General features: G+C 39.1%; 1 protein-coding gene across 3 annotated transcripts in view; it reads left to right on the top strand.

The window, feature by feature from the left end:
* The window catches only part of LOC117401412 (CREB-regulated transcription coactivator 1-like), a 57,101-nt gene extending 47,128 nt beyond the window's left edge, over positions 1-9,973 (top strand). For 2 of the 3 annotated variants that reach the window (XM_059014936.1, XM_059014935.1), the window contains 3 exons: positions 976-1,062; positions 2,063-2,243; positions 5,677-9,973. In XM_059014936.1, the coding sequence (XP_058870919.1) occupies positions 976-1,062; positions 2,063-2,243; positions 5,677-5,888 (480 nt within the window). In that variant the 3' untranslated portion in view covers positions 5,889-9,973. Of the gene's footprint in view, positions 1-975; positions 1,063-1,859; positions 1,962-2,062; positions 2,244-5,676 lie in introns of all 3 variants that reach the window. The other variant, XM_059014934.1, reaches the window with a different exon arrangement.
* The last annotated feature ends 9,806 nt before the right edge of the window (positions 9,974-19,779 follow it).

The following is a 19,779-nucleotide window of genomic DNA, read 5'->3' as shown; positions in this document are numbered from 1 at the left end:
TGTATTTTTCATGTTTAGATTCACTTTTTGTTTGTCATCACATCCTGGGGCCTTTTTAAACTCAGAAGCATCCCTGTGTCCTTTGTAGAGTGCTCAGGATCACGTCTAATCTGCTACACCAGAGTGTAACCATGAACCTGTCCCCCTGCAACAAGCCAGGGGATGTAAGAAAAAAAGTGTTCTATGTGGTATTTCTTACAACCACTGAGGTGTTGCAGGGGGGCAGGTTAAGGGCTACACTCTGGTGTACCCACTGTACTTGGATGTTTCACATATTCGTAACGATTTTATATTTTATATAAATAACAATCAGAAAATATGCAATAATAACAAGAACAAACTATTCAAAAAATGTACATACATGTTTCAATGCATATCGGCATGTACAAAATATATCTTCCATAAATACATAGATTTACTTGTCAGTAATTAAGAAAACAAATCAAAGACTTCCAAGGTTTTTTTGGGTTTTTTTTAAAGCAATTTAACTACATACTTTTTTTCTTTGGGACAGTTTTTTAGGCTCCAATACCATGTTAGACATGACTCTGAAGAGCTCTCTAGAGGCCATGGTAGGAGTTCTTCAAACTTTTACAAAGTCATCAGTATGCGACTGAAATAGAAAATGATACAAAATGAATCTAAACAAAAAGAATACATGGCATTTCACATCTGTACCGTGATGCCCTTTGCAGTCGATTCCTATCGGTAACATAGAACAGTTACCTGTTACACAGAAACTGAAAACAAAGGTGACAGGAAAACTGGACAGCAATAAAGCAGAATATTAGTAAGCTATGAGAATTTTCTTTATTGGACCGCTTTTTGTTTTTGGTCTGTTTAGAATTGGAAAAATGGTATTTAAAACCCAGGCAGCTTGCAGTTCTTTTTCTGCATAAAAAAAACAAAAGTGGTGACAAAGTGTATTTGTTTTGAGTCAGAGCCTTTATTAAATCACATGTGCTTTTATTTTAGCACACTTCAATCCTTGGCAGCATCTTTGGGGATTCGTACTATGATCAGCAACTCACGGCCCGGCAGACGAATGCTCTGTCCCACCAGGTGAGTGAACTCGCTGCTTAGATTGCAGCTTACCACAGTTACATTGCTGTCTTTACTGGTGCCATTGTGTTTGATTTGAAGGGACTATGTTAGTAATTGTATTATTGCTGTGCCTTCTTTCTTTCTTGCAGATTTTTGGTAGGATGTAGAACACAGTAAACTTTAACAGAAAAAGTAGTTCTGTTAAAGTGTTTACATGAAACACATTGCATCACCTTTGCTGTGTCCTGTGTTGTCCGTATCGCAGCGTTATATTTTTAAACATATTGCCAACTCTTGAAATTTGAATCACACATCCTTGGTCATAAGTCAACTGGGGAAACATTTCTCAACATTTACTCAGGAGCGTTCGCCAGGAGAAAAAAAAAAAAAAAATCTTCTAAGGATTGCGGTGTATCTAGATCACGCTCCCTCTGCAACAGTGCAGATTTTTTTTATCTCCCACAATACGGCACTAATTTCTGTCAGAGCACCAGCATTGTTGCAGGAGGGAGCATGAACTGAATACACTGCCATGTTTAGAAGAAAATTCCCTACTCACCTCTAAGGTGTGAATAAAAATATCAAAACAATCAGGATTGTGTTGAAAAATATATTCTCTAAGGGTGGTAAAGGCACGGCCGTAGGGTGATTATATACAGTCGATGGGGATACCACAGGGAGCATTGGATCCAGTGCTTCGTTAGGGTTAGGGTTAGGGAATGGAAACTGGCAGGGACTGTTTCACTCACCACGCTGCAGTGGACCCTACTGGCCAGGCACTCAGTGAGCTCAAAGGCTGCCCTTTTGTCCTCCAGCAGCCGGCAGCTCACATCCACTGTGGAACTCCTGGGTGTAAAGAGGTGATTGGCTTGGGGATCGGAGGATGCCCTCTGACCTTCAGTTTGTGGGGAGCTGCGGTGAGGAAAAGTAATTGGACATTCTAAAATTGGGGGAAAGAACTAAACAAAAAACCGTGATGTCACTCCTGATTGTCTAATTCATTGTTTATTCCACACAGCTGGAACAGTTCAATATGATTGAGAATCCTGTCAGCGCCAATAACCTGTACAGCCAGTGTTCCACCCTGAACTACTCCCAGGCAACCATGATGGGCCTGACAGGGAGTCATGGGAGTCTACAAGATTCACAGCAACTGAGTTACATGAGCCACGGAAACATCCCCAACATCATATTGACAGGTAACACCAACTACTGCACACCATCACACAAAACATCCCCAGCATCATATTGACAGGTACCACCAGCTACTGCACACCATCACACGAAACATCCCCAGCATCATATTGACAGGTACCACCAGCTACTGCACACCATCACACGAAACATCCCCAGCATCATATTGACAGGTACCACCAGCTACTGCACACCATCACACGGGCAGGCAGGGCGGGGAATGTCTTTAAAAGTTACTGAGGAAAACAAAATGTGTTACAATTACAAATCGGGACTCCTAGGCACATTTTATAGAGGTTTTTTTTTTTTTCGGTTTGTTCAAGCTGTAGTTGGAAATATTCTTTAAAGATCCAGCTATCGAACCACATGTTCCCTCCTCGGACACCATTTCTAGTAAAATTATTTGAAAGCGTGTTCCTGTCACGTGTAAGGTGTGCATTTGCCACCTGATCTCTGTTTCCTGTACATACCCCACCCTGCCTGATCTCTGTTTCCTGTGCATACCCCACCCTGCCTGATCTCTGTTTCCTGTACATACCCCACCCTGCCTGATCTCTGTTTCCTCTGTATACCCACCCTGCCTGATCTCTGTTTCCTGTACATACCCCACCCTGCCTGATCTCTGTTTCCTGTGCATACCCCACCCTGCCTGATCTCTGTTTCCTGTGCATACCCCACCCTGCCTGATCTCTGTTTCCTGTGCATACCCCACCCTGCCTGATCTCTGTTTCCTGTGCATACCCCACCCTGCCTGATCTCTGTTTCCTGTGCATACCCCATCCTGCCTGATCTCTGTTTCCTGTGCATACCCCACCCTGCCTGATCTCTGTTTCCTGTGCATACACCACCCTGCCTGATCTCTGTTTCCTGTGCATACCCCATCCTGCCTGATCTCTGTTTCCTGTGCATACCCCACCCTGCCTGATCTCTGTTTCCTGTGCATACCCCACCCTGCCTGATCTCTGTTTCCTGTGCATACCCCACCCTGCCTGATCTCTGTTTCCTGTGCATACCCCACCCTGCCTGATCTCTGTTTCTGTGCATACCCCACCCTGCCTGATCTCTGTTTCCTGTGCATACCCCACCCTGCCTGATCTCTGTTTCCTGTACATACACCACCCTGCCTGATCTCTGTTTCCTGTGCATACCCCACCCTGCCTGATCTCTGTTTCCTGTGCATACCCCACCCTGCCTGATCTCTGTTTCCTGTACATACCCCACCCTGCCTGATCTCTGTTTCCTGTGCATACCCCACTCTGCCTGATCTCTGTTTCCTGTGCATACACCACCCTGCCTGATCTCTGTTTCCTGTACAAGGAATATTACTCTGGAAGGCTGAGACAATGCTGTAGTTAAATAAGCATTGTTGGGGTTCAGGTAAGGGCAGAGCTGTCTGTTACATGCTGTCGTACCAGGACTTCACTAACACAGAGCATGGGAGCTGCACCGTGCTATTTCCCATATTACAACTGTACACAATTAAAGGTGCGGTCACCAATTCCATACACAACACTTGCAAAATATTTAAAATATAAACATGCTGAGTTCATTGCAGTCATCAGCTGCACGGATTAACCACTCAGCAGAACACGCAAGTACAGACATTAAGTTACTGTTTAGTATCACTTTAGTGTCTGAGCAAGGTGTTGTATTTTAAGCAGTTGAATATGGTAGCAACTTGACTTACCCCTGAAGTGGCACTCAGCAATTAGATTTGGTAGCCAATTCTTTGGGACCTAGGAGCCATTGGCTTCTGGAGCCCTGTAGGGGAGTGGACCTGTCAACTTGGAAAGGGAGAGCACAAGAAATACGTTGTTATTATTTCTGTTTAAATAACTGTAAATATATAGTATCTGCATACAGGCCTTTCATTATTTCATCTGCAGTGTTGGAATTTAAAAAAATCTAAAAGTGATTTGCTTCACAGCCATAATGTTTGTGGTCAATAAAGCAAATAAGAACAATTGTTTTTTGTTTTTATTTTAAGACCCAAGTTTTTGTACAGTACAGTCGGCACTCGCATATCCGACCCTATAAAATGTTGACTTCAGTGACGGTTAAATGTGTGTGATGCATATCTGAATATTTCATTTTGTCCCGTTCCAACCCTTGTCCGTTTCAGGGAACACAAAAAAGATCCAATATCAAAAATACATAGCTGAAAAGACTGTGTTTTAAAATAAGTAGGCTTCCATTTAGATGTACTGTATTGGTTTTGTTGGTACAGTACTATATTTTCAACAGAAGAACGATATGATTCTGAAAATATCACTTGCCAAAAGACACGTGGCCTGTAATGCCGTACATACTTTTAAATCCGGTACATATTGTAGCAGTTAGTAAAATTCCCTGTTAATGATCCAACAGCAAAATGAAATAAAAATGTTACCCATACGCAAAACTGCGTACAGCATAAAAGGTAATGCAATTTAGTAAAAGATTTAAAAAAAAATCAGTTTCCAGAATTAAAACAGTATCCAAAGTCAGTATTCAAAATTGCAGAATATAGTGCTCGATAAGGCCCTAATGTCACAGTTCACTTGCAAATGAAAATGCACCAAAAATACTAAATATCACAGATTAAAAATAAAAACAAAAATCACAGTATCTAAAACGGTTTAATGATTAACTGTTGCATTACCCTAGCTTGTCTCATTTGCTTTGTTTTGGCTGCATTTTCATCAGGTGAAACTGGAGGAAGCGCTGTGTAACTGCACAATAAAAACAGACTGATTTGGCATGCGAGAGAAAGAAATTAATTAAATTAAACACGGGCTGTGATGGATATTCACATAAATTGTAACATGAAGAGATGGGCTTTGTATCAGAAAGCTGGTGACGGAGTCAGAAATGTGACGGGTAAGCGCATTAATTTGTTACGTATATATATATATATAATGGGGATTGATTTTATTCTTTAATACAAGGGCTGCAAAACAAGACTGACGTGTAACTGGGTAATCCCAGTGCTCACGATAGTTCAAAGTAACATTACAGTTAAAACGTAATGCATAAGAAGTATGTACAGTATTTATTGAAAGTATTCATGACTTCAAGGTAATGTTGCCTTTTACTCACATAGTGTCTAAATTGGGGAGTAAATTATTCAATGACCCATAACCTTATCTGGAGCTCTTCCTGAAGGGCTGGCCTTTGTCCTCCAGGGGCCGGTAGCTCGCTGACATCCGCTCTCAAGTTCCTGGGTGTTGAGAGGAAGTTACGGGTAGGTTGATCATGGTATTGGAGAATGCTCTCTGACCTTCAGTTCTCCGGAGATGTTGTGGGGAGTAGCTGCGGTGAGGGAATGTAATTGCACATTCTAAATTGGGGAGACAATGGTAGGTAAAATAATTGGGCAGGTAGTAATAAAATGAATATGAGATTGGAATGAAAATCCTCTGGGGGTTGATGCTTACCTCTGCTAATTTCCTGCTTCAGTTACAGGAGAGTCTCCTCCCAGCTTGTCTAAGGAACTAACCAACTCGCTGGCAGGGGTCGGTGACGTCAGCTTTGATGCAGACTCCCACTTCCCTCTGGACGAACTGAAAATCGACCCTTTGACCCTCGACGGACTTCACATGCTCAATGACCCAGACATGGTCCTTGCAGACCCCGCCACAGAGGACACGTTCAGAATGGACCGGCTGTAGCATGGGACCACCCGTGGAAGGGGCCAGGGAACAGCGCCCCTTGCAGGTTCTGAGAAGAATAGCAACCCAACTGATTGGTCAGATGTGTTTGAATGGTGTGCCACTGTTGATAGTGGCAGCTCTGTCATGTACAATGAATTTAAGCTTCTTGTTCTGAGCTTATTTTGCCACAGCGCTCAGTTTAGCGCTTGCCATTTGTCCCTCGTCGCAGCTGATGAACGGGAGATTCTGCATCGCCCAGACTTAAACACGCTTTTAAGGTTGTCGATTTGTATTTTGCATCAGATTGAGCTTTGATCTGGCTGAAATCAGTTAAAAAAAAAAAAAAAATCCCAATTTAAAAATGATGGCAATGTGTATATAATTCTTTTCATGACGTCTTACGTTGACCAGATGTGTCCAGGCTGCAATTTAAGATGTGCAACTTCTATCGACACCCACATGTTCTTAACTGCTGTGTTGTATGCTTTTGTTATTTATTTGCCATTATTTGTTACGTTTTGAATTGACCAGCATTCACTGCCTATTTTTGTACCCTGCCAAACTATTCAATGTGAATAGTCATATTTTATTTTTATTTTTTACTATTTATTTAAAATCTACCAGCACTGGTCAACATTTCTTTCTCTTTTTTTTATTTTTAAGCACAAGGAGTACTAAACCTCCCCATAGTTAATATTTTTGGTTCTAAAAACAGATGTCATGCTTAAAATGAAACAGCACTTGTACACGTTTTAGTTTTGTAATCCGACTAGTTTACTTTGCAGTCTACGCAGCAGAATTAAAGGGAATCCTTACGATTTGTATTATTTTTATATTTGGACAAATTCTAAAATGTAAATGCTACTATAAGGTGTAAAACGATACACTACAGCGATGAAAACCAACTACAATGAGTCACTGTGATCACCCGAGTTTGCCTTAAGTAGTGAGTTTTTTGTCCGTTAGATAATGGGAAGAATATTTTCGTAAAAAAATTGTTTTAAATAAAAATGTAATTGGTGATGAGGCAACAAAATCTTACTCACTCTTTGCCGAGTCTATTTTTTTACTTGCACACTAAAAGGGATTATGTGCAATCCTTAAGGAAGCATCATGGTTGAAACTTTAACCAGCATTCGGGAGGGGGAGGGTTATTACTCCTTGGGATGTCTCACTGATAAGACATCAGGAAGGGTGAGGCTTATCCAGCAGGGCACCATTACTGATCACTACTGAGGCGAATGTTTTGCAGTCAGTTGCATCATTTTTGTATTCTGTGCAGGACAGATTTAATAAGCTTTGACTCTTTAAAAAAAACTGAAAAAAATAACTGAAAAAAGAATAAAACTGTAATGATACAAACATTTAGAAAAAGACTTCTAAATGAAACATTTGCCATTGTATTTCTAAATTTAGCACAGTATTAATAGCTATGATGATAACTTTGAGTAAGTAGCTTGAAATGTCATTTCAGTGTTTTTTGGGTTTTTTTCACACATTTGCCTCACTATTTTGTGGTGTTTGCAATGAAGCTGCCAGCACTGCAAACTGTCTGTGAGTAGGGGGATTTGAAAGGTCACGTTGTCACATGATTTGAATGGAATAAGAAGGCTGTTCAGTCCTGGCATTTAGAGTAATCCAGACAATCTTAAAGCCAGGCAGATTTAGAGCAATGATGACAACTCTGAACCACTCACAATGATTGCAGATACCCTCAGATAGTGAAGGCAATGTAAAAAAAAAGAGATTGAAATGACACTAGAAGCTACTTGCTCTTTAAAACGGCTCATTTTTGCATTAAATGCTACAAAGCCATTTGGATAGATTTTCTTCTGAAATGTAAAACCGTTTTGTAGAGTACTATTCAAAACGTTTTTTTTCATTGAATTTATTGAGTTTCCTTTCAAATTTCAGAATGTAATGTAAATGTTTTATACACTACTGTAGATAAAATGGCAGAGATTTTATCTTCATGAAAGTCCACCTCTGCTGATCACTATAAAACACTAAGGGCTGGTTTCACAGACCTGGATTCGCACTAGTCTTGAACTTCCTTACCTAAAGTAACATCGTTCAGTACTAACCAGGGTCACAATAGAAGTCATTGAATTTTTCAAGATTGTTAGATATTACAGTTTAGACTATCAACTTTAAAATGCATCTGTAACTTCTGAACACAAATTGTTACTTTTGACAACGTTTTTTGATGGAAAAATGCAAGCAAATCATTCTCAATTTCTTTAATCAGTTATTTTAAAAAATCCTTTCTCAACAATCTTGCACACACTTTTAATACTAGCTGTTACTAAGTTTGTAACATTGCCAGTTGTATTTTGCTTTTACAAACAGTTGTGCAAAGTGGGCTTCAGAGTAAAGTGTAAATCTGGTCCTGTGTCTTTCGTGCCATTTCAAATGGTTAGCACTGTTATGTTTGTCCTGCAGAAAACAATGCATAAAGCTTTGACATAATGCATTACAATGCTGTTAATACATAGCTTATATAGTAGGATGGGACTGAGTGAAACCGTATGCATACATTTTAATAGGGAAATATGCAGAGACCAGTATATTGCATTCCTCAGGAATGAAATCAATATACCTTTCCGTAACATATGGAAACTGGCACTTTGTTAAGATTGCTGGATTAGCAGTATAGGGGCAGTGTCCCAACCAGAATGTATTTATTTGTTATCTTAAACCTAAGGTAAGGTCTCTGTTACATCTGTAAGACCCAAAGGTGGACCTGTTTCTAAGATTTATGTACAAAACTGTACATGATGAGTCAGTGTGTGTGTATTTATATAGCTATATCTATCTATCTATATATATAAACCATATTGCAGCAGTTTCTCCCCTTATTTTCAATCTGAAAACTTTCCGAAGGTGAGCCAGTGTTGTGTTCCCTCAATGGCTTTGTCTTTTTGCATCTGTGACACCAGTGGTGCAGCATTAAACCTAAGAGGGTCATGGATTGATTTCATGTTTTTAAAAGACTGTTAACTGTTGCATTTCTAACCCATTAGTTAACATTATAATTCGATTACAGTAGCCAGCGACCTAGGGATATAGGTGTATAAACGCATGAATGTATTTATGTATTTATCTATGTATGAACAGTACCAACACAAATTATGGAAACCACTGATTTACTGAACTTGGGGTGTGGATTTTATTGCCCATTTTTCCTCGCTCAAACCCCTTACTAATATCTTGGTATACCTGAATAGGTAATCTCTTCAAAACTATGCATAATATTTTAATAACAATTCATCTCACCTGGTACCCCGGAAAAAATATCTTTCTCGGAAAGCCGTGCAACTGGGCATGGGCAGTTTACTGCCAGGTAACCTCATTCGGGCTACTTCACATACTAAATATCTTTGTATCCCTGAATAGATAATATTATTTTAATGAGCACTCTGTCCACACAGTGTTACCCCAAAATATGACCCACCTACTACCTTTGTATGTATGTATGTATGTATTTATCTGTCATGCATACCCTCCAACAATTCATATATTGATATCCTTAAATATAAAATCATTACTTCTTAAAAACACGCAGGTTATTTCAACTGAGCAATCTGCCTCACACAATTTATACCAATACAGAATTACAGTTGGGCATTTTTACTCCAAAAAACGGTATTGCAAAAATGAGTCTCGCCTTCTCCCCCTGTGCGAGCTTCCCTGCTGACCTCTGTTTTAACTAATGTGAGGCAAAACACTGTTAGATTAGTCTTTGAAAACATCTTCTGTATGAAAATACAATAATAGTTATACTGTGGCACAAGAGTAATGGGTTAATTTTAAAGTTTAAATTTAAAATGTTTCTTTTAGATGAATAAAGTCCAACCCCTTAAGCAGCTACTCACTGGGATCAGAAAATAATCTTGACTTCCTTGAGGGTTTAATGTTGAAACTGAATACCGTGGACTCCCCCCTCGTCCTATTTACCACCCCACCCCACCCCCCACCCCCCACCCCTTGTGCAGCTGACTGTTTGTTTTTTTAATAGTTCAGAATTCTTCTTGGGAATTGCCTTGCCTGAAATGTTGCTATTGATTACATAGGGCTAGTTTACCCTGCTCTGTGTGTGTGTCCTGTCTATATATATATATATATATATATATATATATATATATATATATATATATATATATATATATAGGTGTTGATTCTGGCTTCAAAATCTGCATTAGAATGGCATTTTAAACATGCATGAAAACGATGCAGTATTATCAGTACTGTTTTGTAGTGATGCTTGTGCATGTTGGTTAATCTGTTCCCAGCATTGTTTTGTGTACTAAACTTGTCTTTTTAAGTTGTAAAAAGATCATTTGTATTGCCATCGGAGATTTGATATTTCAGTTGAATCAGGACATTGGAACCCATCTCCATTGACCTATATTAGCATGCAGCTTTTAAACTTCACAAAATGTCCTGTCATGATAACACTTCGAGAAAGTGGCTACCCCTTTTCCATTATGTGAAAAAGTAGTTTGGGCAAAATGTGTGTCTCGTGTTTAGCTGTTATTGTCATTGCAGTATTATTTATGTTTTGTAGTTGTAGGCATGTAATGCATGTTGTTGTTTTTTTGTTTTTGTTTTTTTAAAGGCCAGCACGACATTTATGATGACATGTACTATAGACCATTTTTACCTTTTTAAAAATGTGTGGACTTTATATATTGCAAATGGAGCACTACGTTAGTTTATAATTTGTTTCCCTTTTTAAAAAGACCTGTTTTCTTGCTAGGTTCTAGCTGTGATGTTAACTGCCTTATACCTCTAGACTTGGCAGACATGGGTGTAAAGTACTGAATAGAAGTAATACCTTGACTTTGTTTTACATTACTTAAGGATTAGCTTCAAACAGCGTTTGGTTTTACTGCCCTCTTATCTTTGTGTGATGTTTGCAATCGTTCTGAATGGTTCTTTCTGCAATTACACAAATACGGTGTGGCTTTCATTTTCTGATAACTCTGTCTTGTGTTCAGGAGCTGCTCTTCAGTTCTAGTTGCCTGTCATAGACACATAGGCTAGCTCAGCCATTTTTATATTAGTAAGCACCAGCACCATCTAGTGCACAGGGTGGTATTGCAGGAAATCTGAATGAAACTTGTTTGAAAAGTGGCAGCTCACTAGATGGCACTGGTCTAGACGCTTGATCAGACTATGGTACATATATCTATGGGAGTCAGCAAGAACTGAAGAGCAGCTTCTGGACTTGGATGAAAGCACCTTAACACAGACTTACCAAAATATATCAGAGCACAGTATTTGAGTAATTACAATAAGAATCACTTAGAATAATTGCTAACATCAAAACAAGGTAAGGGGAACTTAAAATTGGAAGCTGTTTACTTTTTGTTTTTTGTTTATCATAAACATTTTGCTTAAATGTGTTGAGTGAAAATGGAATATGGGGTAACAATTGTATTGCTCTTTTGTAATTTCTATCCTGTAAATAAAGCGTATTTAGGAAAAAAAAACATGCTGAAATGAGCAGTAAAAAAACCATCATATTTGATTTTGCCCTGAACACATTTAAACAAAACCTTTAGAACATATAAGAATTTTAGACTGGGACTGTGTACAAAACAAAATCAAAAAATGTATTTTTAATTTTTTTAATCCTTAAGAAAACTACTGTGCCTAATTCTGCCAAGCCTACCTATACTCTGTTGCTGTGGGCACTTTTTAAAAGCTTTTTTTAAAAAAAAAATAATAATAATAATTTATATTTGGTTTTCGTCAATGACAAAAAAAATAATGTGAATGACAAACGCACAGTGATTTTCCACCCCGCTGTCTCTCCTTCCTGAGAGTAAAATAAACCTGGTTCTCCATCAAATCATCAAAGAAAAGAGAGGAACACTTTTCAGTACGGTTGAATATGTGTTATTTATTTTATTGGTTTACATATTTTTTATAGTCTTTTTCTAAATGCTGCCATATGAATGAATACGAACATGGCCGTTTTTGCATACATTTCAGGCTGTTTGTTTTCCAATATTTGCCCCAGCTAAACGTCTAGCTGTGATCCAGCACTGTTTTAATGTTTCTGCATGTTTGTTTTTATTAAGTCTAGTAGGTCATTTGGAAACAGCTATATGATGAGGATTCTTCTGTGAACTAGTTGCAGAAAAAAGGGGCTACTGCAGCTTTTACAAAAAAAGAAAGAAAGAAAGAAAGAAAGAAAGAGAGATGTCCCTGGTATTTATTCCATTGTCTTTTCTCTAAACAATGCTGTTATTTTTTCTTGCAGTTCTGTAAAGACTTCTTGTATGCACACCCTATGATTGCTAAAGCTTTGTTCTGTAAAGACCGAAGATTGTTAAAGCTCTCAAAACTACAGCGATTTCAGTAGTAAAACCCAGTCATAGTATTATTTGCTGTGGAAAAAAGAAATATCTTTTTTATGACCACTCAGAGTAGAGGGATTGTTTTTCACCCAGTCTGTGTACAGTATACTCTGTTTATTCACCCGAGCCAGCACAGCTTCATCTAAACACTATTGCATCCAGAATCTGAAAAATGGGGACCCTTATGCACTGATTGTGTCCATTTGCCTGTGGATACAATAACTGACTTGATTTTGCCCAGATCTTAATTTTGCTATTATCTGATGAACTTGATTTCATACAGTAAAACCTGTCCAATCCAACATCGCTTGGGACTGGAACATTTATTACTGTACATATATTATAGTAAACACAATGCCTCAATGAAATCTGTACCTGTTATACCTGTTTAAACCATTCCCACAGAAAGACGTTCACTTGATCCTATTGTACCTGCATGTGGCATTCAGGTTGTCTACATGTTGCTTCAAATGCATCTTCTCAGAATGTCTCAAACGGTTTGCCTTGCAATTTCGAATTTGTGTTGTTTTTGGTAAACTTTCAGCTTTTTTGATCAAAGCATTTTTTTCTATGCTTTTATCAAAAGACAGCTCATAGAGTGGAAGGTTACACAGTGTATTTGCTGTTCAACGTTACACATTGTATTTGCTCTTCAACACCTGCACATTCAGCATGGTGCTGGTGGGACATGCGAGTCTATATGCAACCTATCGCTTTATTTGAGTTTTTTTAGTACTAGTTTAAAATGTACAAAAGAACAATCACATGGCCCGGTGGCAGACTGCAGTGTCAGATTTCCGTTGGTTTTAAGCCAAGGGGACACTAGTCTATATGTTGCTAGAAAATGTAGAATGAAATCTGTTGCTTCTACACTGTTGCTTCAGATTTCAGGGGACACTGTAGATGGAATGCTGATGGATGGCCAATGAGATGTGTAAATAAAACTAATTGTAAATAGAGTGAAGTTGAAATGTGATTATTGTTATAGTTTTTTTTTTATTATATTATTTTGAACAGAATTCATAATTATGCCAAGTGAAGATTATTATGTATTTATATTCTACACATCAGATATCGGTAACTGTGTAACAATATTTGCAAGTTGCGTCTGCTGAACTGCAATGTTCAAAAGGCTTGAAACAAAAGTAGGACTCGCTTTATCCATTACTATGAAGTTGTATCAAATGAAAGCCTTTATTTGTGACAAAATGACCACTGAAAACACAACTTGGAAACTTAAACGCAACACACCGTTAACACACTGCTGCAGTTTAACATGAACGCTCCAATGCTTCAGCATCGGCACCAAACCGGCTTTTTTTTTTTTTTTTTGTAATTTCTAGAATTAGACTATAATGCCAAAACAACATTGTTTAAAACGGTTCATAGTAGTAAATCTTTTTTATTCAAGGGATATAATATTAATAATTGTCGACTTTAATGCCGCTCCACTACATCTTGTGGCATTAACTGACACATTGGTCTTGAACTTTCAAGAATGGACCGATTTAACACTTATTGACTTGCCTATACCACCTATAGATTTATTTTTATTTTTTAAATCACCCTGAAAAAAATCGATAAGGAGAGTCACCCTCACAATATCGCACAAGGCTCCACATTCATTTTCTCCATCTCTTTTTTTTCTTCTATAAAGTTAGTCGTTGCCAATGATTTTTACCCAGTTTTCTCCCCAATTTAGAATCGCCAGTTGTGGTGTTATTAATCCTGGTTCACCGCTGCAACCCCCCAGCGACTCGGGAAACGGAGGCTGAAACATTCGTCCTCCGAAGCGTGTTCCTGCCAATCCATCAATCCACAGTGAAGCCATCAGACCTATAGTGCCGGAGGACAACACACATCTGAATGGCTCCACTGCAGACCCGCAGGTGTCCTATCAGCCACAGGGGTCGCTGACGCGCGGTGAACCCTGGATTGCCCTGCCGACCTAAGCCCTCCCTACCTGGGCGGCGCGCGACCGATTGTGTGCTGCCCCCTGGGAACCCCCGGCCACGGTCGGCTGTGACATAGCCTGATTTCGAACCTGCGATCTCCAGGCTATAGGGCGCATCCTGCAGTCCACGCGGAGTGCCTTTACTGGATGCGCCACTCGGGAGCCCTTCCACCTCTTTGAAAAAAAAGGTAGTCCCATTACTTTTTACATCACTTTCATTGGCTGATTTGTTCTACAAAATCAACAGTCCTTTGATACAGTTGCTTGCAACAAAGGCCCTGTCTACACCACCTGATCTGGAGAACCGTATTCGAAACCACTCTAATAAATCCAGTTTATTTCAAACAGAGCTGACAAATTACGTGAATTGTTCATCCCCGGTCCTACTTATAACTTGCATTTCATTTTTGCAGTCGCCTAATTTAACGTTGTGCTTTTGTTATTGCCCCCACTAGTTTTAATAGAGATTAGATATAAGAGAATAGATCTAATTTAGAACCGAACTCGAGACTACCCCTGAGGTGGTCTCGAGTGTGGTTCTCGAGTACGGTATTACACACTGTGTAGTGTAGACGCTAGCCGTATTTAGCACTTTTAAGTAGGTTTAAGGGCAACTAATACAGTTTAAAGCAGGGGTCTCCAATCCTGGTCCCAGAGAGCCAGTGTCCCTCCTGGTTTTTGTTCCAACTGTACTCTAAATTAATTAATTGGTCCAATTTAGCTTCTAATAAGCACTTCATTGGTCCAATTAAATAATTTAGGGTATAGTTGGGACAAAAACCAGGATGGACACCGGCCCTCCAGGACCAGGATTGGACAGCCCTGGATTAAAGGCATAGTGTGGACAGGGCCTAAGTTGCCTGAAACTTGTAGCTTGCATGTCACGTTCTACAAAAAAAAGTATCCCTTTCTACATTTTTCTAGTAACATGTAGACTAGTGTCCCCTCAGCTTTAGACAGACAAGACTTACAAATCATGCCAGATTCCAGAATAGATAGGCTCCAGATTGTAGAGGGGAGCACACCATTCATTTCAATAGGGATTGTAGAGAGGATCCCACCATTCATTTCAACAGAGATTGTAGCAGGGATTGTAGAGAGGGTCACACCATTCATTTCAATAGGGATTTGGTCGAGACCCAGAAGTCTTGCAGTTCAGAATGCCGGTATGTAGAGGGTCTGGATTAGACAGGTTTTACTGTACAGATGTTTTTTCCATTTCACGTAGGCACTTATTAGGGCCCGCTGATCTGATCCTTGGTGTCCAAGGTACAATAAGAAATGTACGTGTTTAAGTTCTGTTTTGTACATTCAAATTCAGATAAAGAAACCATGGCAGCTTCCTCTGTGTTAGACTGGCAATATTAAGCGTAATGTGAACTAGAAATTACAATTAGCAACTTATTATTGAATCGTTGCAGAATATGACCCAGGTAACTATGGATGGGGTTTAGCATGGCCTGAATTCTTGGCTCAGTCTTGACCATTTTAGTTGCACATTTTAACAAGGTGATGAGATACACGGCTGGGTCCATGACAGTGCAACATTTCCTCAGGTATTAGGGGTCATCTCAAAATGCTTATAACAGGTGCTGTTGAAGACAGCAGCCTGTTTTTTTTGGACACGGGGTTCAAAGCGACTTGGGATTTTATTAATCCTTTACTTTTTTTCTTGCTGTTTACGTCTCATCCGAAGGACGGAGCACAAGAATGTTAAGTGACTTGGTCAGAGTCACACACGATGAGTCAGTGGCTGAGCTGGGATTCAGCTGGGACCCTCCTGGTAAGAAGCCTCTGCTCTAACCACAATCCTACATATGATCTAGCCTGTTGCATATATCTTTGGGAGGCAACTACAACTGAAGAGCAGCACCTGAACTCAGGTGATAGCACTCTGACACAGATATCCAAAAAATAAGAAAGTGTTATTTGCAGATTACGCATTATAGTTAATAAGGTGATGCACTAGATTTTAGGATTTAAAACACTATTTGGAAGTAACATGATGACAGTTCAGACTCTATAATTCTTAGAGCCCCTCCACTACTTGTGCTCCCTGGGGTCAGTTGCATCATCATGATTCTCTGGGTTCAGCAAAGATCTCTGAAAAGTGGCTTGCGGATTCTAATATGGACCTTCTGACATCCAAATTCCTACTGATTAACCAACCCGTTGAGTAGCCACTAGGTGGAGTACACACCCTGTTTGAACCTGGATCCTTTTAAGAATCCAGTTAACCCCAGGAAGAACGAGCTGTGAAAATGTATTCGGGGGAATGTGCATGGAAAGCTTGAAATAACTGTCCTCCTATGCTGCCAATTATTTCCGTGGCTATTGCTTTCAAACTGTATGCAGCCACCACAAGGAATGACAGCACACTAATCAAGATGTATTGGTGTGCTACTTCAAATGCTCAGTACCTGATTTCATGTTTACAAGATAAATACAATATAAATAAACTTTTAACTTTAGAAGACACTTGGATATTTGAAGACGATATGTATGGCTCCTTTGAACAAATTGTTTACATTGTGTACAGATTTAGACAGCGTATTGGCATTCAATGAGAAGGGCTTGCTTTGTCAGCTTTACTCGTAACACTGGCAGCTACAATGTGTTTCTGTAACACTGCTCATACACTGCTGCTGTTCAGAGAGCAGAGCTGTACACTCACTCACTCACTATACACACCTTGGGTGCAGCTCTTGGATCCCGGTAGTTTTGAGGAGCTGACCCTTCAAAAGTCTGGTTCATTTATTATTGTGCTTTTTATATAAAATGGAAAATCAAAGTTGGCTTTAGCTGTGTGTGATCTGAGAAATGATGTGAAAGCTTAATTTGAAAAAGTACATTTGTAAGTATTTTTGTTGTGAGGGCTTCTGTCTTTGTATCTTTGCATTACTATTTGTAAATGAAATGTAATAAAAGTTCAATTCTTTTCGTCACACAGATTGTTTCTTGTTTGCTTTTACACACTGGTAATAATATACAGTTGAGGTCAAAAGTTGCCATACCCCAATGGAAATGTATAATTTCTAGAAATTTCTCAAAAACGAAGAATTTTAGGAACAATCTTTTGTAGCAAAAGTTTTGCTTTTGTGGATGAGGAAAAAGTTACAAGAAACAGATACAATTATTTATTTCGGCAATTTTTTTTGCAAAACTCAAAAAATGCTAATTCGAAATTACTAGAAATTTCAATATGATAATACAGAACCTAATTCTAGAAAAGCCTAGAAAATGCTGGATTGTAAGTGAGTATAAAAGGGTTAGGCATAGGATTGCTGTAATTACCAAATGTAAAAGTAAAGAGTAAAGAGCTATCTAAAGACCGTAGGCAGAACAGTATACATTGTCATGAAGCATTTGAGTATCCCAATTTCAAGTATTATTTCTATTATCAAGAAGTACAAGACTCAACGCCCCCCCTGAGTCTGGAAGAAAGAAAGTTCTTTCACTGAGAACCAGTAGAAGAATTGTGAGGAAGGTTAATAACAATCAGACATTGACTGCCAAAGATATTCAAAGTGAATTGGCTGCAAGTGGGACTGGGGTTTCCATTTCAACCATAGGTCGAGTATTGCATGGTGAAGGTCTTAATGGTCGCAGGCCAAGGAAAAAGCCACTCTTAGGAAAACGTCACAAGGACAATCGCTTAGTTTGAGTTCTGGTCAAATGTTTTGTGGAGTGATGAAACAAAAATTGAGCTATTTGGTCACGCTGATATTCGTTACGCTTGGAGAAAGCCTGGTGAAGCTTACAAAAAAAAGAACACCATACCTACTGTCAAGCATGGAGATGGTAATATCCTTCTATGGGGTGGTTTTTCCGCTAGTGGCACAGGAAATGTAGTTCCAATACATGGTAAAATGGATTCCATAGCATACCAAATGATATTGGCCAATCATCTGAAACCCTCCGCTACAAAACTTGGTTTAATGCTCAAATGGACATTCAGAAGAATAAAATTAAGGTTCTGGAATGGCCTAGTCAAAGTCCTGATCTAAATCTGATTGAGAATCTTTGGTATGAGTTGAAGAAGGCTGTGCATAAGAGAAGTCCTCGGAATTGGAATGAACTGGAACAATTTTGCGCTGAGGAATGGTCAAAAATCATTAAAGAATCATGCCAAAAGCTGATTGAGAAATATCCTAATAAATTAAAATAGGTTATTATTGCTAAAGATGCCTCAACTAGCTATTCATTTCATTTTCCTTGTTAGGGTATGAATACTTTTGAATTAGCATTTTTGGAGTTTTGCTGAAATAAATATTTCTTGTAACTTGTTTTCCTCATCCACAAAACCTACAATCCCTATTGAAGTGAATGGTGTGATCCCCTCTACAATCCCTATTGAAATGAATGGTGTGCTCCCCTCTACAATCCCTATTGAAATGAATGGTGTGATCCCCTCTACAATCCCTATTGAAATGAATGGTGTGATCCCCTCTACAATCTCTATTGAAATGAATGGTGTGATCCCCTCTACAATCCCTATTGAAATGAATGGTGTGCTCCCCTCTACAATCCCTATTGAAATGAATGGTGTGATCCCCTCTACAATCCCTATTGAAATGAATGGTGTGATCCCCTCTACAATCCCTATTGAAATGAATGGTGTGATCCCCTCTACAATCTCTATTGAAATGAATGGTGTGCGCCAATCCTCTACAATCTCTATTGAAATGAATGGTGTGCTCCAATCCTCTACAACCCCTATTGAAATGAATGGTGTGCTCCCCTCTACAATCCCTATTGAAATGAATGGTGTGCTCCCCTCTACAATCCCTATTGAAATGAATGGTGTGCTCCCCTCTACAATCTCTATTGAAATGAATGGTGTGATCCCCTCTACAATCCCTATTGAAATGAATGGTGTGCTCCCCTCTACAATCTCTATTGAAATGAATGGTGTGATCCCCTCTACAATCCCTATTGAAATGAATGGTGTGATCCCCTCTACAATCCCTATTGAATGGTGTGATCCTCTCTACAATCCCTATTGAAATGAATGGTGTGATCCCCTCTACAATCCCTATTGAATGGTGTGATCCTCTCTACAATCCCTATTGAAATGAATGGTGTGATCCCCTCTACAATCCCTATTGAAATGAATGGTGTGATCCCCTCTACAATCCATATTGAATGGTGTGCTCCCCTCTACAATCCAGAGCCTGTCTCTTCTGGAATCCGGCATGATGTGTAAGTCTTGTCTGCCTAAAAGCAATGGAAACCCAGCAGTGCACTCTGCCACCAGGTCCAGATTTTTTATTTATTTTTAAAGTTTAAAAGTAGTATTAAAAACACAAAAGCAAGATGTTGCGTATAGACTCGCGTGCCCCTCCGGCACCATGCTGAATTGTGCAGTTCTTGAACAGCAAATACAATATGTAAACTTCCACACAACGAGCTAGCGCTTGATAGAAAATGTGCTTTTATCAACAAAAAAAAGTGGAAAATTTACTAAAACAACACAAAAAGAGCTAAGTGACACGTTCAGATTTGCAAGGCAAACCGTTCGAGACATTCTGAGAAGATGCATTTGAAGCAACATGTAGACAACCTGAATGCCACATGCAGGTACAAT

This window comes from Acipenser ruthenus, chromosome 49 (assembly GCF_902713425.1).
Source record: "Acipenser ruthenus chromosome 49, fAciRut3.2 maternal haplotype, whole genome shotgun sequence".
NCBI classification, from domain to species: Eukaryota; Metazoa; Chordata; class Actinopteri; order Acipenseriformes; family Acipenseridae; genus Acipenser; species Acipenser ruthenus.
The sequence above is the reverse complement of the archived record's forward strand: the minus strand, read 5'-3'. Positions and strand labels throughout refer to the sequence as shown.